The sequence below is a fragment of the Condylura cristata genome, unplaced genomic scaffold, assembly GCF_000260355.1.
Source record: "Condylura cristata isolate star-nosed mole 26May11 unplaced genomic scaffold, ConCri1.0 scaffold00023, whole genome shotgun sequence".
Taxonomy (NCBI): Eukaryota; Metazoa; Chordata; class Mammalia; order Eulipotyphla; family Talpidae; genus Condylura; species Condylura cristata.
In genome coordinates this window covers 24,299,953-24,324,810 of record NW_004567124.1, presented here as the reverse complement: position 1 = coordinate 24,324,810, position 24,858 = coordinate 24,299,953, and the positions used below count along the sequence as shown (strand labels likewise).

At 34.6% G+C, this 24,858-nt stretch overlaps 1 protein-coding gene across 1 annotated transcript in view; it reads right to left on the bottom strand.

Moving 5' to 3' along the window:
- UBR1 (ubiquitin protein ligase E3 component n-recognin 1) overlaps positions 1–24,858 on the bottom strand; it is a 124,891-nt gene that overhangs the window by 33,971 nt on the left and 66,062 nt on the right. Inside the window, exons 28-35 of the mRNA XM_004687871.2 lie at positions 23,496–23,582; positions 22,542–22,723; positions 17,273–17,478; positions 15,652–15,745; positions 14,764–14,913; positions 8,965–9,062; positions 4,986–5,079; positions 3,616–3,764 (exon numbers count right to left, since the gene is read on the bottom strand). Of these exons, the coding sequence (XP_004687928.1) occupies positions 3,616–3,764; positions 4,986–5,079; positions 8,965–9,062; positions 14,764–14,913; positions 15,652–15,745; positions 17,273–17,478; positions 22,542–22,723; positions 23,496–23,582 (1,060 nt within the window). The remainder of the gene's footprint in view (positions 1–3,615; positions 3,765–4,985; positions 5,080–8,964; positions 9,063–14,763; positions 14,914–15,651; positions 15,746–17,272; positions 17,479–22,541; positions 22,724–23,495; positions 23,583–24,858) is intronic.

Here is a 24,858-nt window from a genome sequence, read left to right as displayed (position 1 = left end):
AATTAAAAGAAAAAAAAAGCAAACAGAAAAATCATGAGCTTAGTCTGATATACTTTTCTAGTTTTCTAAAGTCATATATGATCCTTATAGAAACTCTCCTATATTTCCATTTTTAATGACTAGTATTCTATTGGTAAGGCTTCAAGTGAACAAGATCTGGAGCCAAATTGCCACTTAAATTGTAGCTCTGAGTCCTCCCTGGTGGCACAATGGGTTTAAAGCACAGCACCATGTGGCAGGTTCACTGCTGCTGCTTCACCGCCAGTTCAATCCACGACCAAGGAGGTGACCCACTTGGTGCCGCAGACCTCTGCTGACTTGCCTGCTCCCTCAGCAGTGTACTTTGTAGATCTGCCTGTTCTGCTCCTCTCTATGCCTCTGGTGAATCCTCTCACCACCCCTGTACCTCTGGCCTGTACCCCAGTTCTGTATACATAAATCTTTAAAAATAATATAAATTGTAGCTCTTCCACTTAATGTTACTAAGACCTTAGATGAATATTAACTGTGTTTGTGGCTCTATTTCTTCATCAAATTGCAACTGTTGTTCCCCTATATACAATGAATTGTTTATTTCTGGTGTTGTCAGATTTTTTCCTTCATTTTTGCTTTTTAGCAGTTTGAGTATGATCTATCTGCTGGATGCGGTTTTCATTAATTTTATCTGTTTAAGTTTCACTAAAATCTTAAATCTTGTGTTTAGGGAGTTCCAGGCCATTTTTTTTCTTCAATTTTTTTTCTACGTTATCCTTTTTCATCTTTGGGATTTCAATGATACAAATATTGGATTTTTTAAAAAAGGTTCAAGCTGACCACAGATTTGAGGAATACAACAGGGATGGGGGTGGGAGAGGGACCAAAATGTGGGAGGAAAGAACACAGGGGACTATTATGATCCTTCACAGGTACTATGGTGGTGGGAGAACCATGGGGACTAAACTGGAGGGGAGAGATCAAATATTGTACAAAAATGAATACTGATGTAAGAAAATAATTAAATGGAAAAAAGGTTCCACATGTCATGAAGGTTATGTTCTTTTTTTATTCTCCATCCCTTTTCTGTCAATTCTTCAGACTGTATAATTTCCAGTGATTTAATTTCAAACTCAATGATACTTATCTCCTCATTTCATTCTACTATTAAATCTATCCATGTTAATTTTTATCTTGTGTATTTTCTCGGATCTATTACTTCCATTTTTAACATTTATTTATGCAAACAGAACTGGGGTACAGGCTAGAGGTGCAGGGATGGTTATAAGATACATCAGAGACAGAGTGGGGAGCAGAACAGGCAGACTGACAAAGTACACTGCTGAGGGGAGCAGTGGGCAGGTCAGGAGAGGTCTGCCACGCCATGTGGTCACCTCCGTGGTGGGTATCGAACTCATGCTGAAGTGGCTTTAGCTTCTTAGTGCTTCTTAGTGCTTTAACCCGCTGCACCACCAGGGAGGGCCCTAATTTACTTTTGACTAGATGAATTGTATCCTTTCAAGTTTCATGTTTAACTCTATATCAAAATTTCTAAATTTTTGAGAGACTATTATAAAAGAAAATGTAGATCACTTATAAATTGTTACTATGAATAAAAAGTCCTGCAATAATCTGTTAAAAAACAAACTTGGGATAAACAGCACTCTATTAATATTTCTTTTAGTATCTCTTTTATGTAAAACTTAAAAAAGTTCATGTATAATTTATAACTTATTTAAAAATAATACATAAGGCAAGTATAAATAACTTTATTGCTTTTAGAAGTGTTATTTAAAATAAGAATCCGAGTAGATTTCTAGGAAAAGAGAAGATGAAATTGAAAATACCAAAAAACCTGGTCTCAGAAATAAATTCCATTTTATCAGCAAGGGAATTGACCTATTTTCACTGATCCTTGGCAGCAGATACATCTATGAGTATGGAAGACACAGTTCCATTTTTTCTCCATCTTTAAATACATAAAAGACTTTCTTATTCTGATCCTTTAACTAATGCTCCTAATTATAACAACAACCCTTTCCATATGCACAGGGAATAAGGTAAGTTAGCTGCTATGCACCAAGAGCAGAGTACACCAAGAGAAGCACTGCAGTGAACACCACAGATAACAATGTGAAGCAGAATCCAGTTACTAGGTGACGGAATCACATAAGAGGATTCAGCCTTAATCTATGGTAATTTTTCTAATCTCCATTTTGGCAAAAGTGTGACGTTTTTTATATTTAAAGTCTAAACATAAATTCCTAATTCTGATGCATAGATTTTCCCAAAGGTAGTAAAATGTAAAAGTCTGAGGAGACTTAAGATCTTGGTTCCAAAAAGTGTCCTTCGGAATTTACCCAGATTCTATTCTATTTAAACTTTATTTTTCTTATTTCTTATTTAATCACAGTAAATATAAACCTGTATAGTATCTTTTCCCACAATTTCAGTGTAAGAGATTTGTGTGTGTGTGTGTGTGTGTGTGTGTGTGTATGTGTATGTTGTGTATGTGAAACAGATTTTGAAGTAACTTCTAAAATCTGTTCATAGAGATTGATGAGGGTATGCAGGAAGGCTGTGTGTGAATCATGTCATTGAATCAAATTAAGGAATATTGTCCTGTTACAGAAATATATTTAGATTAAGAAAATGGAAGACTCCATTAAAAACAACTAGCAAAATATATTTTCAAAAGGGAGACAGGGTAAAGAAGAAATACAGATCTTATTCTTTTTCACATAGTACAGTATCTCATGCTAATTTAAAAATCTTTTTTTTAATATCTATTTTAAAAAAACTGGGATGCAGGCCAGAGGTGCTGGGGCAGTGGAAGGATTCACCAGAGACAGTGTGGGGAACAGAACAAGCAAACTGTCGAAGTACACTGCTGGGGGGAGCAGCAGGAGGGTTAGCAGAGGTCTGCTGTGCCATGTGGATCATGGATCACCTCCAGGGCAGGGATCAAACTAGCTCTGAAGCAACCATGGCTAGCTTGCAGTGCTGCACTTTAACCCACTGCGCCACCAGGGAAGGCCTCTAATTTTAAAATCTAAGCTATTGTTTACTGCTCTCACTCCACTCCAGTAGCTTTACTGACAAATGACACTGTAAATTTAAGGACTACATCTTGTTGACTGACTGCTATAATTTTCTTTAGGAAACTTTCAGGATGACAGGTATGTGACAATAGGTGTCCCTTCAGAGCTGGTTAGTTCCTGTCTGCTAATATGACTTCCCCGACTAGCTTAATCTTCCTTTCCTTTTTCAGGTAAATTTTTAGGTGACTTTAAATTTTATTTTTCTCCTCTAAAACAGAAACTACTGGCTGTTTCTGAGTTACTCTTCTCCCTTTATCCTCCAACTTCTAGTGTTGAAAACTTGCCACCTTTTGAATAGAGCTTATTTCAAAGTATTCCTTTCAAATATTTTTAGCATTTATTACATTTTTGGTCATTTTTAGTTAACAGAAATCAATATAAAAGATTCTCAGACCACAATACATGATGCCATCTAATCTAATAAAATATTCATAGTCCTCAAACAAGTCAGACTATTTTGGGTAATGGAAAAAATGAGTATTTTATGGCTAATAAATACTATTTCTGTGAAACCTCCAAACAGTTCTTCTATAGGATTTACCAATTGCCTGGATAGTGAAAGCACATGTGCTCCAGGTCATCATGGGGACTCGAGGATCCATTTCATCAGGAGGCACTTTTAGTCCAATTCTATAAATTGTTGTGGCAAAGAGGACAACCATTTCCTTGATGCTTTTAGAATATTTTATCCTAAAAAGAAAACAAGGAAAATTTGTATAGTGATTTAGTAAAAGTGGCTACCTATTGAGAACTCCAATTAGGTACAGAAGCAACAATTTCACTCCTTGAGTAATACAAACTGTTCTTTGTTAAATTAGAGATTAGAGTATCTGAAGGTTGATTCACTAAGAAAAAAATAGAAAAGCAGAATGATATCTCCTATAGATAGAAACATATCTCTTACAAAATGTAAGTGGTCTATATGACTTCCCTTCCTATAAATTCGCAGTAAATGATCACCGGAGAAAGGTTCCAGGTCCAAATTAAGGGGAATACTGGACAGAGGATGAATAAAATTCTGAGGAAACAGATCTGGTCTGACAAGATGTAGTATCTGGACATTGGAACAAGAAATAGTTTGTGTTGAAAAAGGTGTATGTATGTGATAATATCATGTACTTGGAGGAATAATTTCTCAATTTCCTAAGCTTTCATTTGTAATAAATAACAAATATTAGCAATGGGATACTACTAGAAAAGTGTACTACAAATAATATTCTTTAAATACTAACACCTGACTTGGGTATTATACTTTAATATATGTAACATACATATATGAAATATGACATTATATATGAAAGATTTATAAAACAGTAATTGTTGAGCCTAATTGGATTGATTGCCTACTAAAACAAAAAACAAAAAGTACTGTGTTCCAGAGAGTTTAACAAGAGGCATTACCCCTCTCACATATCTACATATCTAAAATATATAGCTATACATACACATATCTGGAAATATCTAGGAAATATAGGTATATTTTTCAGTGTCTTCTCATAAAAATCTTTCCAAAAACCTTATAAGATAAGCTAGGAAGTCAACATCTCAATTTCACCAAATAAGAAAAACAAATCTAGGAGGGATGTGTGATTTGAGACTTTTTAGAAATTACAGAGCAAGTTAGATGTAACTTTAACTGATAGTTCTTAAGTTCTTCTATCAGTATTATTTACACATGGCACTTTTATTGGTAAAAAAAAATGGTCAGTTATAGGCATGGTTTACCCTAATACATAATAATCTACTGTTTCAAACCATTTAATACAATTAATACAAATAAAAGTCCGAAGACAAAGAAATAAGATAAAAATGGGATAAAGAAACAATTTTACAAATAAAGCAGGAAGGACTGCTCTCTACTTTCATTTTCATAGGCACTTATAAATCTATCTTAATTATTTAAATACTCACGAAGACTGAATTCCAAAATTCAGGATAGACTGGAATTCAAGAGATGAATCACCCATTCCTTGATTAAACAAGACTGGAACTGTTTGGTTTTCTCCTTATAAATTAAAAGAAAAAAAAAGCAAACAGAAAAATCATGAGCTTAGTCTGATATACTTTTCTAGTTTTCTAAAGTCATATATGATCCTTATAGAAACTCTCCTATATTTCCATTTTTAATGACTAGTATTCTATTGGTAAGGCTTCAAGTGAACAAGATCTGGAGCCAAATTGCCACTTAAATTGTAGCTCTGAGTCCTCCCTGGTGGCACAATGGGTTTAAAGCACAGCACCATGTGGCAGGTTCACTGCTGCTGCTTCACCGCCAGTTCAATCCACGACCAAGGAGGTGACCCACTTGGTGCCGCAGACCTCTGCTGACTTGCCTGCTCCCTCAGCAGTGTACTTTGTAGATCTGCCTGTTCTGCTCCTCTCTATGCCTCTGGTGAATCCTCTCACCACCCCTGTACCTCTGGCCTGTACCCCAGTTCTGTATACATAAATCTTTAAAAATAATATAAATTGTAGCTCTTCCACTTAATGTTACTAAGACCTTAGATGAATATTAACTGTGTTTGTGGCTCTATTTCTTCATCAAATTGCAACTGTTGTTCCCCTATATACAATGAATTGTTTATTTCTGGTGTTGTCAGATTTTTTCCTTCATTTTTGCTTTTTAGCAGTTTGAGTATGATCTATCTGCTGGATGCGGTTTTCATTAATTTTATCTGTTTAAGTTTCACTAAAATCTTAAATCTTGTGTTTAGGGAGTTCCAGGCCATTTTTTTTCTTCAATTTTTTTTCTACGTTATCCTTTTTCATCTTTGGGATTTCAATGATACAAATATTGGATTTTTTAAAAAAGGTTCAAGCTGACCACAGATTTGAGGAATACAACAGGGATGGGGGTGGGAGAGGGACCAAAATGTGGGAGGAAAGAACACAGGGGACTATTATGATCCTTCACAGGTACTATGGTGGTGGGAGAACCATGGGGACTAAACTGGAGGGGAGAGATCAAATATTGTACAAAAATGAATACTGATGTAAGAAAATAATTAAATGGAAAAAAGGTTCCACATGTCATGAAGGTTATGTTCTTTTTTTATTCTCCATCCCTTTTCTGTCAATTCTTCAGACTGTATAATTTCCAGTGATTTAATTTCAAACTCAATGATACTTATCTCCTCATTTCATTCTACTATTAAATCTATCCATGTTAATTTTTATCTTGTGTATTTTCTCGGATCTATTACTTCCATTTTTAACATTTATTTATGCAAACAGAACTGGGGTACAGGCTAGAGGTGCAGGGATGTTTATGAGATTCATCAGAGACAGAGTGGGGAACAAAACAGGGAGATCGACAAAGTACACTGCTGAGGGGAGCAGCAGGCGGATCAGGAGAGGTCTGCACGCTATGTGGGTCACCTCCCTGGCTGGGGATTAAACTCGTGCTCATGCAGCTGTAGCTATTAGCTTCCTAATGCTGTGCTTTAACCTGTTGTGCCACCACGGAGGTTGTTTTTTTTTTTTTCACGTTTTTATTTTCTGGTGAGAATGCCAATCTTTCCATTCAAGAGTATCCATTCGTCTTTACCTCATATTTCATGATTCTATAGCTACTTTAAGCCTTTTGTCTGAAAAGTTCAACATTAAAACATCTCAGGGGCAGCCCTCCCTGATGGCACAACAGGTTAAAGCACAGCAATGAGAAGTTAAAACCACTTCAGCATGAGTTCAATTCCTGCCCTGAGGTGATCCACAAGGCGAGGCAGACCTCTTTCGACTGCCCACTGCTTCCCTCAGCAGTGTACTTCGTTGATCTGCCTGTTCTGCTACCGACTCCACTTCTGGTAAAGCCTCTCACTGCCCCTGCACCTCTGGCCTGTACCCCAGTTCTGTATGCACAAATAAATAAATCTTTAAAACAAAACAAAAATCTCAGGGGCCCTCCCAGGTGGCACAATGTGTTAAAGCACAGCAGTACAAGCCAGCCACAGCTGCTTCAGTTGAGTTCAATCCCTGCCACGGAGGTGCTCCACATGGCGCAGAAGATCTCTCCTGTCTTGCCCATTGCTCCCCTCAGCAGTGTCCTTTGTCAGTCTGCCTATTTTGGTCCCCATTCTGTCTCTGGTGAATTCTCTCACCCCCTGCACCTCTGGCCTGCACCCCAGCCCTTGTATGCATTAATCAATAAATCTTTTGAAAAAAAAAATTTAGGGTTTGCATTTGATTCCGCCCCCCCCCCCCCAAGAATTGGTCTGATTTTCATGGTTCACTGTATGTGGTATAACTTCAGACTCAATCTTAGATATTTTGATTATTACACATTGTTAAGATTCTGCTTTATTACAATTCTCTGGGAAAATGTACCTTTTATCTTAGTAGGTAATCAATCCAGTTATAGTCAGGAAGTTCCATCCCACTATGGGTGGGAGTTCTAATGTTAGTTTTCTCAGCTTTTCTACACTGTCCATGTACTGGCAGACAACTTATTGGTTAGTGTGGGACTTGAATGCTAGTTTAATTCACCTTCATTTGCAAAGCAATTGCCAGGTTTCTTTGACAGATCTATAAATGCACAGCTTGGAGGTAGACCAGGAATTGTGTTGATCTCAAAAATGGAAAATTTCTCTTTGACAGCTCTCTCTTTGAGATTTCTCCAATACTCTCTAGCTCCAAGGAGCCTTTTCCTTTGGTCAATAAGTTTCTCTCCATTTTAATCCCTCAGTGATGTGACTGAAGCTATCACTGGGGTGAGTATGTGAAACAGACAGAAAAGAATAATGGATTCACACTGCATTCTGTGGAATTAAGGGCCTCCTTTTACTTAGTTTCTCTGGCTATACAGATTGATTTTATCTTGAAGTTTTAGGGGCCCACACAGTAACTGTGATAATGCTGCACCATGACAGGGACTGGCTTCAGAAGAAGTCTAAAGAGGAAAAACACACAACAGTAAATGCCTTTCCACTCTATAGTTCTACGTGAGTCTGCAGAGCAGAGAGCAGAACAGGCAGATTGATGAAATACACTACTGTGGGGAGCAGCAGGCAAGACAGGAGAGGTCTGCTGTGCCATGTGGTTCAGCTCCAGGGCTGGGTATCGAACTCATGCTGAAGCCCCTGCAGTGAGCTTCATGGTGCTGCGCTTTAACCCACTGAGCCACCAAGGAGGGCCCTAAGTGAATCTTACCAGTACTCTAGTCAGAAAGACAGCAGCTCTCTTAGAATTTTTACTGTTAGTGTCTGTTTACAGATCTCACTCAAGCTACCTTATTGTTAAATACAGGAAGCAGAAAAAACAAAACAAAACAAAACAAAACCACAAACCAACAATAACTAGGAAAGTCACTGCCCTTACTAAATATTCATTAAATTTATACCTCTCTCATCAAATGCCTACTACTGTCTACTTCTCCAAGTTCTTAGGTAGGCTTATCTTTTCATTTAGGTAGAAAACATAAATGAAGTAACAGTTTTAAAATTCTGTTTGTTACATTAATGACAAGACATTAACAACTGGTAATCGATAATGGTCAACAAGTATGTAGTATTTACTACGTACCATGCACTCTTCTACTTTACATCAATTAACTCACTTTTTTTAAATCAAGGATTTAGTCTCACTTTTACAAATAAGAAAGTAGAGGCATGGAGAGTTAAGTAACTTGCCCAAGAACACACAGATTTGAGATTTAAATCCGAGCAGTTGATTCCAGATCAATCAATGTCTATCTTGTTTCTAGTATGAGAAATTATTAAGCTGACTAAAGTGATTTAGGTCAAACTAAGCCTTGGCTTCAAAAATCTCTAATTCTCATAGTCAACTAGGAAACTATATTTGAAACTATATTTCAAAGCAATAATTACTTTAAAAAATTTACAAACTCTAATAATTAAATTTCACACAGCTAAATATAAAATAATTCCAAGCAAACCTTTAGCAGGCTTCATATTATAACCTGTTATTCTGGCCAGAACGGTCTGTATCCATCGTGCCAGGGTCAAAAGTTGAGCAAGAGCTTCAGCCTTTTCACTGTAAAAGGATATTTAAAATTTATTAAAGCCACCAGCACAAAGTCAAACAGAAAAGGTGCAGTTTTCTCTGGATAAATGACTGCATATAAATGTCATAATTCTCCATATTAACCTGTTAGGTCATAGAAACATGTGTGTCTAAAAATGTAGTTTTTGGGGAGGGAGGCAAAGAAATAAGATACTATCATATACCTAAAACCTAGAAGTAATAAATGTCAGTAAATGGAAGCACCATTCTAGTTGAAGTAAAAAACTAAGTGTTATCACTGATTACCTCATATTCCACATTCTAATCTAACAGATTTTACCTTCAAAATGTACATCAAATTCATCATTTCTTTTTACCTCTACCATTACTACCCTATGTTCAACTTACATCTTCCCTCACCTAGGCTATTTAAAAAAAAAAACCATTCTGGGATCAAACACAGTGAAGGGGAGGGAAATGCACTGGACTATGGTGATGGCACATGAAGGGATTTGGTGATTTGGTGATTTGGTGATGGGAAGCCCACAGGGATTACAACTGAGATGGAAAAATGCACAAAATGATGTAAAAGTTAACATTATTAAAAAAAAAAAACAACACCTAACCATTGTTCCTGTTTCCATATGGCATTTCATTATTTATGTAGTCATAATAAAGGAGACAAGGGATCTTGAACATGTAAATAAAACCATACCATTTCCCCATTCAAAACATTGCAATGAATTCTCATCACATAACATAAAATTTTAATTTCTAATTTAGAACAAATTTTATTAGTCCTTTTGTTATCCAGCTCTGTGAGCGTTCCATTCCAAGTATGTGCCTTTTGTTGTAACTCAAACATGCCAATTGTGTTCCTACTTCAGAACCTACTACCTGTGCTTGGAATTCTCTGCTCTCAGCAACTAGTACTGCTAGTCTTTCACTTCATTCAGGTCTCAATTCAAATGTCAGGATCTCATAGATCTCATAGAGGTCGCTCCCTGAAGACTTGGCTTAGAATAACTTTATCATTGCTCTAGCTCTAGTCATCTACAACTACTGCTTTAGTTTTTTCACTGTGTGTCACATTTAACATTTTGTATTTATATGTTTACTGTTGTTTTCTCCTCTCTGGACTGCAAATTCTAGAAGAACAGGGACTTCACCTAAACTGTTACTAATAACCAAGAGGAAGCAGCAACAGTATTATTATAAAGACTTTACCTACTGAAGTTAAGACTTTACTCAGCGAAGGGACAGTCTTGAATGAAGTTAAAGATGAATGAATAATGAATTGTGCCAAAATTTATGTAACTGGACACAAATTTAACCTAATAATTTTTCAGTTATCAGAATTAAAGTGTACTAATTCTTCTCAAGTACACATGAACATTCTCAAGCAGAGAAGGTCATATGTTGGGACACAAAAGAATTTTCAAAAAATATGAAAATTGAAATTGTATCTATAAATCTTTTCTGATCACAATGTTATATAAGCTCGATACCAACCACAGGAAAATAAAAACCAAAAAGCCTAAAAATAAAACAAACATATAGAGATTAAACAAAATGCTGCTCAACAACTCTTGGGTAAATGAAGAAAACAAAGGAGACATTAAAAATTATCTGGAAATTAACAAAAATGAAAAGATAAACTACCAGATTCTAGGGGATGCAGCAAAAGTTGTATGAAGAAGGAAGTACATAATAATACAGGCCCATATCAATAAAGAAAATAAATCTCAAATAGACAATCTAACTTTTATCTGAAGGAAATAGAGTGAGCAGAACAAATGAAACCAAAAATCAGTAGAAAAGGAAAAAATATTAGAATGGAAATAAAACAGAAGTCAAAAAGACAAAGTAAAAAAAAAATTAGTAAAACCAAGAGCTGGTCCTTTGAAAGGATACACAAAATTGGTTAACCCTTAGGTAGGCTTACTAAGGGAAAAAAAAAGAGAGACAGAAAGCCCTAGTAAAAACAATCAGAAATGAAAGAAGTGAAATTATAATAGGTATTACAGAATACAAAGAATCCTAAGAGACTACTGTAAACATCTATATACAAACAAATTGGAAAACCTAGAAGAAATGGATATATTTTTGGAAACCTGTAATCTAAATTGTTAAAATGACCATATAACCTAAAACAATTTATTGATTCAACATAACTATTAAGACCCCAATGATTTTTTTTGAGGAAATAGAATAAATACTCCTAAAATATGTGTGGAACTACAAAAGACTCTGAAAAGTCAAAGCAATCATTAGAGAAAAAAAGAAAATATGGGGCATCATGCTCCCTCACTTCAAAATATACTACAAAGTGATTATTAAACAAAACAGTATGGTTTTGGAATAAAATTAGAAACACAAACCAATGGAACCCAACAGCGAGCCCAGTGAACCCACAGAAATCCTGACAGCTAATATGTGATAAAGGAAATTAAAACCATGCAATGGAGAGAGGAAAGTTTCTTCAATAAATGGTTTTAAGTAACTTGATAAGTCACATGTAAAAAAAAAAAAACTCCATACATAAAAATTAATGCGAAATGGATTAAAGACTTGTATGTAAGACCTGAAACCATAAAATATATAAAAGAAATCATAAATTATATACAGTGTGGCATTAAACTTGGAGATGTATTTAGGGCTCAACTTTAAGGGCAAGGCAAACAAGCAAACAACAAATAAATGGAACTACATTAAATCACAAAGCTTTTGAACAGTAAAAGAAATACCATAAAAACAAAAGGACAACCTACAGACAATATTTGTACATCACATGCACAAAGGATAAATTTTCAAAATACATAAAGAACTCATACAACTCAATTACAAAAAACATTCCCAAACAATCAAATAAAAAAATTGGCAAAAACCTAGAAACAGTTCTCCAAGAAGGTTCACAGATGGTCCACAGACACATGAAAAATTGCTCAACCCCTTACGATAAAGGAAATGCAAATCAAAACCACAAAGAGGTATCACCTTACCACTGATAAAGGCCTATATCAAAAAGACTGAAAACAATAATGGTTGGGAAGAATGTGGAGAAAAAAAAATACTCATTCACTGAAAAAGGAAATATAGTAGCATCCAGCACTAATATGTCCAGGTATTTTACCTAGATACTATGAAATCATTAAATTAAAAGAAAAAAAAAGATTTATGGATTCACAGTATTAGTAGTAGTATTCACAATAGTCAAGATAAGAAATATCGATAGGTGACTGGATAAAGAAATTGTGCAATATATAGTCAATGGAATATTACTCAATTCTTGAAAAAAGGTAAAGTGCCTTTTGGGACAAAATGGATGGATGCTGAGGTGATTATGCTAAGTGACATAAATCAGAAAATGATGGCTGCACACTAATTAGTGGAATAAAACCAAAGAAAACAAATTGATAAAACAAAATAAAAATAACTTTTAGATTCTATGAAAAATGTGGTTACCAGAGGAAGTAAGGGAAAAAATATGACAGGATCTTAGCACTAGAGCTTTGGTAGTAGGTGAATGAAGTATTTACACATGTTGAAGACTGAAGCTATAATTAAAAAATTATATAGGTATGTAATTTAAATGAATATCAGTTAAATTAAAAAATGAACGTTCACCTGGAAAAAAAATGAAAGTGCACTATGACTGGTTATGACCAATTTTCTTTAAAAATGCTAGTTTTTCTAAAGTTTTTAATACGCTCTTAACTTTAATGTCTTACATTATATCCATGTTGATTCCCTAAGAACAAAAGAGGGAAATACACTCAACTATACAAGTTTAATAGTGCCTAGTAAACATTGGGCCTCCCTGATGGCACAAGGGTTAAAGACAGCACCATCAAGCTACTGCCAGCCACTGCAAGCAAGAGTTCGATCCCTGGCCAGCCAGGGATCTGACCCATGTGGTACAGCAGACCTCTCTTGCCTTGCCTGCTGCTCCCCTCAGCAGTCTGTTTCAGTAGATTGGCCTGTTCTGTTCCCTGCTCTCTCTGGTGAGTACTCTCACCCCCTGTACTTCTGGCTTATAGCCCCAGTTCATGTATTAAACATTACATGGATCATGGATCCCAGATCCTAAGTAACAAAATTGCTATTCTGTATTGTAATTATAACAGGATTCAAAGAGACCCAGTTGTAAGGACAGTCTAACTTTAGAGCAGACTATCTTAAAGAATCTGAATTTTCAGATTTTTCCTTCAGAATTTTCCTTCAGAAAACAATTTACATGTTTATAAATTTTTATTTGGTGAACCCTGAAGACCTATACCAACTAACAAGAAGTTGAAAAGTTACTTCATTATTATTTTAATGCTTGCCACCATGCATACAGTTAGGTAAAGCTCTGGAGTCAGGTCTCTGTTCAAATTGTCAGTATGTCTTGAAACAAGTGAAAACTACATGAATGGGCTGCTGAGAGTTCAATGGCACAGCTTCAAAATGGATGCAAAATTCCAAGACAGATCCATTCAGAACTGTGGCTCCAACTCCCAGTCTCGGAATGTAAGACTAACAGTACCTACTTTATTAGACTAATCCGAAACATGCATTTTAAAAAATATTTATTTATTTATGCATAGAAGAACTGGGGTATAAGCCAGAGGTGCAGAGGGAACAGAGGATTCACTAGAGACGAAGTGAGGAGCAGAACAGGTGGATTCACTGAAATACATGGCAGGGCAAGACAGAAGTCTGCTATGCCATGTGGGTCAGTATCCTGGCTGGGGATCAAATTCAGGATGCATTGGTGACAGTACTGAGCTTAACCTCTTGGCCATCATGGAGACCCTAGAACATATTAGGTACTCAAAAATTAAAGATAACTCTTTGTGATGTAAACTTCTTAAAAAGATGAAATTTTATGTCCTAATAGACAAAACAGAAGACAATTTCCAAATTCAGTTTCCTGATGACATGAAATAGCAGACCTAGAGCAATTATTTACTGACCCTGCTTGCCAAACCTATCACCTTTTAATTTTTATTTTTAATGGAACACGTTAAATGTTTCATTAACAAACCATTTTCTTTAGCAAAGTGTAGGTATATTACTACCATTCATTGAGTTTTAATGAAACTGAAATTATAGTCATAAATATACTGTCTTCATATATAAAGAGAGAATATATAAACAATTAAAATTTCTAGTTGTCATTAGACAAATGTGAATTTCCTATTAAATATTTTTTACAAGTGGTCACAATATAAAAGCTGAAATATTTAGCCTAAAAGTTCAAAACTATCCAAAGATATATCATAAATCTAATATTTTCTTTACTTTTATAGCTAACATTTTATCCATTTCTCTAAAACTACAACATTTAGATCTTCTGAACAATAGAATACAAAAATAACAAGAAAGAAATTTAGAGGAACCAAAGTCCAAACAGCAACTCTAATGCTGGTAAAACACTATATTGAAGGAATAAATATTCTTTACACCTTCTTCTTCAGTGAATGCTAAGATAAAGATCAAAGTCCTATTGCTTTAATGGTTGTTGGAAGGTATTCAGAAAACATACTTTTGAGTAAATTCATATTCAATTCTCTAAAGGACCAAAAAGCGAAGCTTTTAAAATATTTTAATGCAGAATATAAGGTGCAGGATGAAAAATTATTATTACACTAGCAAGGAAGAAACTTGTCAGTCTAATCAATACAGGCACAAATGAAAAGATTAAAGATGCTTTAAAAAATTCACCAATATTTAAATTAAAATATACCTGTTTATCTTTTGAGGTTGCAGAGGAATAATAGGGATCACAGTATTGCACAGAGACTTGCAAAGAGGGCAAAGATATTCTCCACTTTCCAAGTCAAAAAGGTCTACATGAATGCGCTGCTGAGAGCTCAACTGTACAGCTTCAAAATATCTGCAAAATTCCAAAACATAGGTTTGTTTAAAACTATACAATATGGCTTTGCTCTAATCCAAGTAGGAAAAAATTGAAATTTCTGCCTTACAAAATTTTTAGAATTTACATGCAAAAATACAAAAGCTGTACTACAGAAGAAAGAGGATGCCCATTTTTTTTAGAGGCAAGCAAAAAGACCTGTAAGGGAAGAAACAAATTTAAAATAATTTTACTGAATCAGACTTGTCCCCTGCCTCACCATCATAGAAATACAGTGCAGACACTAGTACCCCAAGTGGTTAATGGTCAATTATATTAATAAGTGCTATTATAGGGAAATTGTGTGTTTTAATGCAGTGTCAAAAGACTAATAAACCCCACACTGAAAACATTCCCCAGAAATTTTGTTTCTGAATTTTTCTTTCTTCCAAAGTTATAACTGGAACCTACTCTCTTGACACTTTTCACTATTTTGAGGGGAATGAGATTTTTATCGATGACTACTTCTTTTACACAAATACTATAATTAGTGTGTAGAGAGCAATTACAAAGGAAAGGTAAAAATTTTAGGTTGATAAATTTCCACATCAATTTTTAAGGGTGATAACAGAATGGGTATCATGCAAACAGAATTGAAACGGCTTCAATTATTCAATTAAGAAGGAAAGAAAACATGAAAAACATGCCTTTTTGTGGCCTTTAGTAAATTTCAACATTCCTAATTTCTTTCAAGAACATGTCAAAAGGACAACTTACTTTTGCCAGCACACTGCATGCATTACATGGCCACAGCTTCCTGTGTAAGTTCCGTATGCCAAGTCCGGATCCATAAAAAGTGGGTCCAGGGTTTCTAGTACAAAAAAGACAAAAATAAGATATTATTCATCTCTTTGACAGTCATGAAAAGGAAAATGGCTATGAGGTCTTAAACTTTCTTAGGAATGTCCAAGAAAAGTGTCACATCTAATAGGATGTTTACTCTTAGCATAAATAAAAGAAGGAATATATAAAGCTAGATCTACAGGCATGATTCTAAAATTATGATTTAATGACATTTTTTTTTTTTTAGATTTTTTTATTTGTGCATACAGAGCTGGGGTACAGGCCAGAGGCTCAGGGGTGGTGAGAGGCTTCACCAGAGACAGAGTGGGGAGCAGAACAGGCAGATCAACGAAGTACACTGCTGAGGGGAGCAGCGGGCGGGTCAGGAGAGGTCTGCTGCGCCATGTGGTCACCTCCAGGGCAGGCGGGAATCGAACTCATGCTGAAGCGGCTCTAGATTCTCAGCGCTGTGCTTTAACCCGCTGCGCCACCAGGGAGGGCCTAATGACATATTTTTTATCTGCACATCAGACTTAAGTTACATTACCTTGGCTGCTGAAGTGATTTTCTCTAATTCAATCATAATTCACTTTTGTAATTTTAAGAGTAAAGTCACTGAGTTAGTTTAAGTAGTACTTATCACTGTTATAAGCTAGTGTATTAAAGCAAAGACTCAAATTCTAGTTTCATCATTTATAACTGCCCTTGGGCAGTTATCCAGCTTCTCTGTGCCTTAGTTCCTTCAGCTGTAAAATGGAGCCAATACCAGTAGCCTAACTCATAGAGTTGTTATAAGGAGTGAGTAAACACAGAAGATATGCAATCAAACCCTGGTGCACGGTAAGTATTTAACAAATGCTAGCTTTTAAAATCATTATCATTCCAAGGTATTTTAAAAATAAGCGGTTAACTCCTGACATCATGCAAGAAGTGTACTATATTACCTAATTAGTATTCTTACCAATAAAGTTTAACATGAATCTAATCATGAGACAACAATTTAGACAGATACACAATTTGAGACACTGTACAGGGCAAGTGGCCTGTATTCTTCAAAAAAGTTATTATCCTAAAAAGCAGGTGACTATTCCATATTAAAATAGACTAAAAGAGACATAAAAAGTGCAATGCATGAAATATGTCTGAATGCTAAACAAAAAAAGAAAAGTCTAGCAAAAAAAAGACATTTGGAGCAGTGGGAGAATCTGAGAATGGGGTTTATCTTAAGCAATATTCCCCAATTATTATTAATTTTCTTAAATATGATAATGTTATGATAAATATAAGATAGTTTTTAGTTTTAGAAAATGTTTTAAATCATTCAGTAAAGAGAAATAGAGATAGGGAGACAGAGACAAAGCAAAACTTGAAATTTAATAAAGGAGCCAAAATGGCAAGTAAAAACCTGTAGTTCATTTTACATACATGTAAATTGCGATCTGATCAAATAAGACTAAATATAATCTCACCCTTAAACTTCTTTCAACTACTTTTTAAAAATTTTTGTAAATATGGAAAAAAATGCTCAAAAGGATATTCAATAAACAATACATACCCCCTGAGAGTTCTATGGGTTTCCCCCTGTGCTGTGTTAAGGCGGTGGATTTCTGGACACAGGCCGATAATACCATGGCATTGTTTTCTATTTTCACCTCTTGTTCTTCTTGGCAGAGGATGCACGTCAGTACCTCCTTTTCAGTAACAGATGGACCCCGTTTAGGACCCAAAGCAATTCTAGAGTAGTCACTGACTGCTGGGGTGCTACCAAGAGAAATGACCAGAAATGAGGACACGTTTTGGTCACTTGCTTTAGAGTTTAAGAGACCATATGGTATGAACTTTGAGAATTAAAAAAAAAAAAAAAAAGATATTTAAACATTAACTTAAAATACTTGCTATGACTATGGCTTTTATCAGGTAACTTGCTTATGAGAAAATACATTTGCTATTGCTCAGTAAAAAAAAAAAGTCAGATCACAAAGCAGAGTGTGTATTATAATTATATTTAATTCATTTCTTATACCAAGAAGCTCGGAATTATCTTTTTTTCTGATTATAAAGCTAATATAAAATTATAAAGAAATGTTGGAAAATCTAGAACCATAAAGAAAGAAAAAAAAGCATTATAATTTCAGAGCCTAGAAATAACTACTAGTATATTTCCTCCTACTCTATTTTCTATTTTTAACATTTTAAACATAATTAAAATCATATCACACATACAGATAGGCATCAGGCTTTATTTATCTTATTTTCTCATATTAAAATTTATTCAGAAACATTTAAAATATCTATACAATACTGTATGTGCCATAATACTTTTATATATTCCTTCTTACTAGACATTTAACTCTCTATTCTATTTTGGTAGTTATTAAAATAAAAGACTTATACCTTAGCAATTTAGTAATTCTTAGGATCTACTCAATTTGTACAATAATAAAAGTATAATAGCAAGTATTTATAAAGCACTAATTGTGACATGAGACAGTGTTATAAATACTTCACATTATGTTAAATCATTTAGTCCTTTTAAGCATCCTATGAAATAGGTACTGTTATTACCTCCATTTTTCAAATGAAGAAACTGAGACTTAGACACACTAAGAGATGTACCTAATGACTCATCACTAATAAGTAGCAGAGCCAGGATTTAATTCAAGTGATGTGTGGTTTCACAGCTACCCTCTGAACTAGTCTGCAACACTGCCTTTCTGTCCATGCTAAAAATTCCCTGAAACGTAGTATATCATCCCACAAATTTTAAGAAACTTAAATGTTCATCATCATTAGTACAGATGAAGTTGTTGAAAGGTGGGCACTGAGTAATGTGGGGGAGGGGGAGAATTTACTTTCTGATTATTTGAGGACTAGGGAATGCTACTGGACTTTAGTGGATGAGGAGTCGGAGATGCTAAATGTCATACAGTTCCTGGGGCATAAAAAATGACTGCTGCCCAAATTCCAGGACTAAGAAAAATGAGCTTGTTTTAGAGGTACAAACTAAATATAAGGAAGTTGCATTATGATACATAATAACATTTATGCAAAGAAAACAAAGGCTAAGGACACAGCCATGCACTACATAATGACATTTCAATCAACAATGGACTGCATCTACAAAGATGGTCTCAATAGATGGTGGTCCCAATACAATAGAAGTGTATAGGAGGCAATATGCCTTAAGTTTTATAAATAAATATACTTTATGACACTGAAAGGAAAAATCACCCATTGATGCATTTCTCAGCATCTATGTCAACCATTAAGTGCTGCATGGCTGTATGTAATTTCTGTGGTTATATATATTTGTATGTAATAAATAGCATTATAAAAATTCAGAGGTGATATACATAAAAATGGTAGCGTATCCTTAAGGAAGGGCAAAAGGGGACCAGGATTTAGGACAATGCTAAATAGAACTTAGGTTACCTTTTACATTTGATTTTTTAAAGGAAATTGTCTTAATATGTAATTAAAATTTTGTTATTAAAAATATACTTGTAACTTTGGGACAGGAAAAGTCTTCTTAAACAAAATAGAGAAAGTTAAAACTCTAAGACTGTCTTTCTCAACACAGAAATTGTGTCTATGGCTAACCTTCTTCATTAACACTAAATAAACAGGAGTAAAATATGGGCAACATGCAACATAGTATTCGTAATTTTAAAGGATGTCTACAGATTAATGACAAGAGCAAAACACTGACTAGACATGAATAATTAAATAAGTTAATATGTAACTACCAAATGTAACAGGCTAGTGAACAATCATAAAAGGATGTTCAACCTGAAGCCCTCCCTGGTGGCGCAATGAGTTAAAAGCAGAGCACTATGAAGCTAGCTGCAACCTCTTCCCAGGCCAGGGAGGTGCCCCACATGGCACCACAGACTTCTCCTGCCTCACCTGCTGCTCCTCTTAGCAGTGTATTCAACAGTCGGCCTGTTCTGCTCCCCACTCTGTCTCTAGTGAATCCTCTCACCACCTCTGGCCTGTACCCCAGGTCTGAATGTATAAATAAATTTTAGAGAAAAAAATGTTAAATCTAGAATTAGCTAATATTCAGGAAAATTCAGACTGGCAAAAATTTATAATTTTGATTATACATTTTCAAATACTTCGTATTAAATACTGGTGAGAATGAAAGAAATAGGAACTCTTAAACACTGTTGGGAGTAAAAACTGGTAGTTATTTTGGAGGGCAATGTAAGTGTGTCTATTAAAATTTTAGGTAATTATAATCTAAGCCTTTCACTAACTAGATTCTGTAGTAGGTTCCCCTCCATTTTGCAACAGTAAAACTTCCCTCATTTTCTTGAGAAGCAGTACCACTGTACCCCAGTGGTCCTGCTTCCTAAAGTACTTCTTCAAAAGATAAAAAGGACACTAACAGCAGTCACAAGTGACAACTGTCCAGAAAATAAGTGAAGGGCAATCTAGACTTTAAATTGTATTGCCACACCAATTCTTCTATTTTCCTTTAATTTTTACCAACTCTTTCCCACTCCTCCACTAATAGATGGATCCCTTGAAAAATTCTACCAGGAGACTTCTCCTAACAGATACCTACTTACTGCTACCCAAAGGGAATAAGCCTTTATCTAGAGGAAGAATACTGCTATATAACCATAGTGGACAGGTAATGTCCATTTTAAGAAAACTCCAAGAACAAGCCACCAGACTTAAGGAAATGTCTTTCTCCAGGGAAGGGGGATATCCCAGGGGACCCTAGTGGCTATATTTTTCACTCTCCTCTTTGGAATTTGCATATTTAAATTACATTGTTAAAGATTTCTCCTTAATTAGAGACCATTAAACTCCAACCACTCCTCCAAGACTGTCTGTTGGCACAAACAACCCATCTTTTGGAGTCTGCCTATACTTCCTTCTAGAACCAACAGGAGCAATTGGTTCAAGCACTAGTAAAGGGAGACCAGGCCCTTTAAATAGGGGTGGCCCTATATGTCACCATCCTGAAGTAATTATGGAAGACTGAATTACCTCTTTCAATTCCCCAAAAGATTTTGGGCTGGTTATGGTATAAATGAGATTGGGGAGGGGTGCTGTGAAGGGGTTGCTAGAAGCTTAGAGTAGAAAATTTAGGATAGAAGTTTTACAAGGCCAGGAATTAAAGGTGAGGGAAGTAAGGATTATCAATCATTACAAAGAAAAAATCAACCCAGCCAGAACCCAAAGTGAAAAATTCTACAAATAAATGAATTCTATTAAAGAACAGTACATAAAAACACCCTGTGCTCTGGCAAAGTCTTGCCCTTTAAATTTGCTTGTTTTTATGAGGCTCTGCCAAATCCATTCTCTGAGTGACCCAAGAGCCCCACTCACCAAATCCCAAAAGATTCTACCCTTGAGAAACACTTGTATAACTGAACAAAGGGGCACAGACAAAAATCTTCTGACACATCATTTGTAATAAGGGAAAAACAAGGAAAATGTCTAAAAAATACAAGTCTCATTATTTATGTATATATTTATAAGTGCACAGAAAAAGGTTATGATAGTAATTATTTGTAACAATGGTTATCAATGATGGAAGATAGGAATGTACTACATTCTAACACAACAGGCCTTAATTTTCTGGGTATATTTTATATACATATGCTCTTGTCTTACTAAATAGAGGTCTCTTTTTCATTACTCTCTAAAAAGTAAGTTCATGTGTAACACATAATACTTAGAGGGCTGAGAATTCTCTTATTGTTTAAAGTTTTGCACTAATTTTTTGAATATTTCTATAGCCAACCAAGGATTGCTTACCTTTGTATCTTTTTTTTTTCTTTAAAATATAGTTTTTATTTTCTGAGGTCCTTGTTAACATGACTCAGATTCAGGATTACAGACCCATTTACAATGTGTCTACTATTATTGCAAAAGGACGATCTCTTAAAGTATCCACAATTCACACTGTTTCAAACAGTAGTGGAAGTTTGTTGCATAATGGAATATATTTGAAAGTATTACTTCTTTGCCTCCCTCCTCCCTTTTCTCACTGTATCTAAATAACTTTCCACAAAGCTTGGCTCCCAGAAGGTTAACTGATTTCTGAAGAGCACACCAAAGTCAAGTCTCAGAAAACCAGATTCACTAATTCCCATTTCACTGTACTATCCATGACAATAACTATAAGCATTGTCTGCTTTGTCTTTAAGAAAAAACGAAAAACTAATATAAGGTCATCTTTTTCTTTTCTTTATTTTTTTAAAAAGATTTATATATGCTTACAGAACTGGGGTACAGGTGAGAAGATTCACCAGAGACAGAGTGGGGAGCAGAACAGGCAGATGTACTGCAATACAATGCTGAGGGGAGCAGTGGGCAGGTCAGGAGAGGTCTGCTGAGCCATGTGTGTCAGCTCCCTGGCAGGGGGTTGAGCTCCTGCCGAGTGGCTTCCGAGAGCTTCATAATGCAGTGCCTTAACCTATTGCGCCACCAGGGAGAGCCCATAAGGTCATCTTTTTCATTTTGTAATAACATTTTATCAGAAATATAAATGATATGGAATTTGTAAATCCATATATAGGTATTTATCTAAAAAAAGCCCCAACACAGAAGAAAACAGGAGATGATTTCTACTTTTATGATTCCCGTTTTCACACCTTTTTTGTGAATAAAGGCCCCTAACAGAACCTTACCACACATTTAAACTGTTTATCAACATAAAATTACATTCAACAAATACCTTAAACCCTTCAAGTGCCCTTTCTAGCTTAAATATGGTGTCATCTCTCTAACTACGAAATATATTTTGGAAAAATCTGAGTATGTAATTTTTCTTTCAAAAAACTGAGTTGCTAATTTGTTTTTACCTCTCTTCCTCCATAATGGAATCTTCTTTGCCAGACATTTCGGATGTATTGTCATACATGAGTTTGTGAGTTTCAATGAAGTTTTTCTGTAAGGCAGACATCTGAGCCATGATCTTCTGGCGATGAAGTCTAGCAGCTTCAGCTTTCCTTTTTCGTTCTGCTTTTTCTTTATCATGTGTAATCTTGATATTATGAAGCCACAAGAATTAGGAGGATTTACTGTCAAAATTTACTGCTATGCAAAACTTCCCAGAATAAAGATTCGATAATACTTGATTACCCCTTATACTTAAGATTCAATTTAATGTCTCAAAATTAGCATGCAGGCTCTATCACATAACACTATTTTGTTCTTTGGGCTATTTCAATAATTTAACATAAAAGGCCAAGTACCTTAACTATCTTCTAATTGCCTTTTATACTCAATGGCATTAGAGTAAAAAAGTGAAAGAAAATTTTAAAATCATTTGTCAGTCATTTTTAAGCACTGATATTTAACCAATTTAAGTCAACTTAATGATTTATCTATTTAACTGATAGTTATTCCTAAATACACTGGTAAGACTGAAAACTTTAACAATCTTACTGAGGTTGTGCCTTTTTTTAAAAAAAAATTTTAAATATTTTTATTTTTTGTGTATAAGAACTAGGGTGTAGAAGAGATCACTGATTTAAGACATATTCCAAATTTAAATAGCCAAATATTTAAAAATTAGTAAGATATGTTTAAAATGTGCTATTTCTAATACAGCTCCATTGTAAATGCTTTTGTAATCATACTGGATAACTGTGTAGCAAGTACTACTAGTATCTGTGATATAAAACACAACAAGCAAAAGAAGATGAGTATCTCATATATTTTACCACAGGTTCCTTCTAACAAAAAGAAACAGCTCCCTTTTAACAGAAAAGTTTAAAGACAGAGATGAATATCACCAATATTATGATATATACCTCATCATTCCTGATAGAGTCTGATCCTGATGTAGTTGCTACAATTAAACAAGATTTTTCTCTTAATCGCTTTACTGTGTCAAACATCTGAACAACAGAAAAAATATTAAAAGATATGATTAGATTAACCAGGAACAGAAAATTTACTAATCTCATTTGTCATCATGTCTCTAAATGTCTTTGATTTAAACTTCAATATGTATTAAGTGACTTCTGACTGTAATAAACACCTCTCATAGTCAGTTAGAAATCCAAATGAAGAAGAGATTGTGCGTAGCAAAATTAGCTGATTTGGTCTACAGCTATAAACAACATCTGATTTTTACAGCATAGAAGTTTTTAAAACTTAAAACATTTTTAGTGCAAAAACATATAAAGACAAAGATACAAATAAAAAAGTACAATTTCCTCTTCCTGATGCCAGTCCCTCTCCCCAAAATCAACTAAAATATTTCTATCCATGAAAAATATTACTGGAATACACATTTCTTTATATTTACACATATTCTCATTAAAAGCACTCCTACTAAGATACTGTGTCACATCTTCCTCCACCTAACCATTTATCATTGAAAATGTTTTCACATTAGCTTATACAGTTGGATCTTACTCTTTCTAATACCTATCAAAGTTTCAGTAATAGAAATTTTCACATAACTTAGTTACATCTTGAAGTTGCCTTAGTCTCCTATATGGAAAAACCTCCCACAAAAAACTTACAATATAACTTTACATTAGTCACTTGGGTAAAATACCTAAAATTTGTAAGAACAGATACTTAAGTTTTGTATATTTTGACAGTAAATTTTGGTTTTCCAATAAAAACTGAATTTTATGTGTAGATTTCCAATTTATAGATCTCCACTATGTCTACAAGATATAAATGTTGGAATAAATGAGTTTAAAATTTATCTTCTTAATAATTGTAGAATATTATCTACTTCTTTTGTCTTGTTTTATATTTTTTAATGATTATATTGGTAAACTTAACACAAATACTAAAATATTTATGAAATCTACTTCAAAAAAAATCTTAATAACATCATTTTACAGTTACATGTTCAATTATATCGAGCTTGCTCAAAGAACATAAGTAGTAAAATGGGCTGACTTCTCAAAGCAGTAACAGTGCAAAAACATCCAACTAATATGAATGTGGAAAATAACCACATACATTCTAATTGTCAACCCAGTATTTAGTTAATAAACTCAAAATACTTTTTAATAATAAAAAAAATCTTGATATTTTCTTGTTTATTATCTGTACCTCAACTAAAATGTATGCCCCATGATAACAAGCATCTTGTCTACTTGTTCAGAGTTTAGAGTTGACCATGGCAGATAGTAGACATTCAATACATAT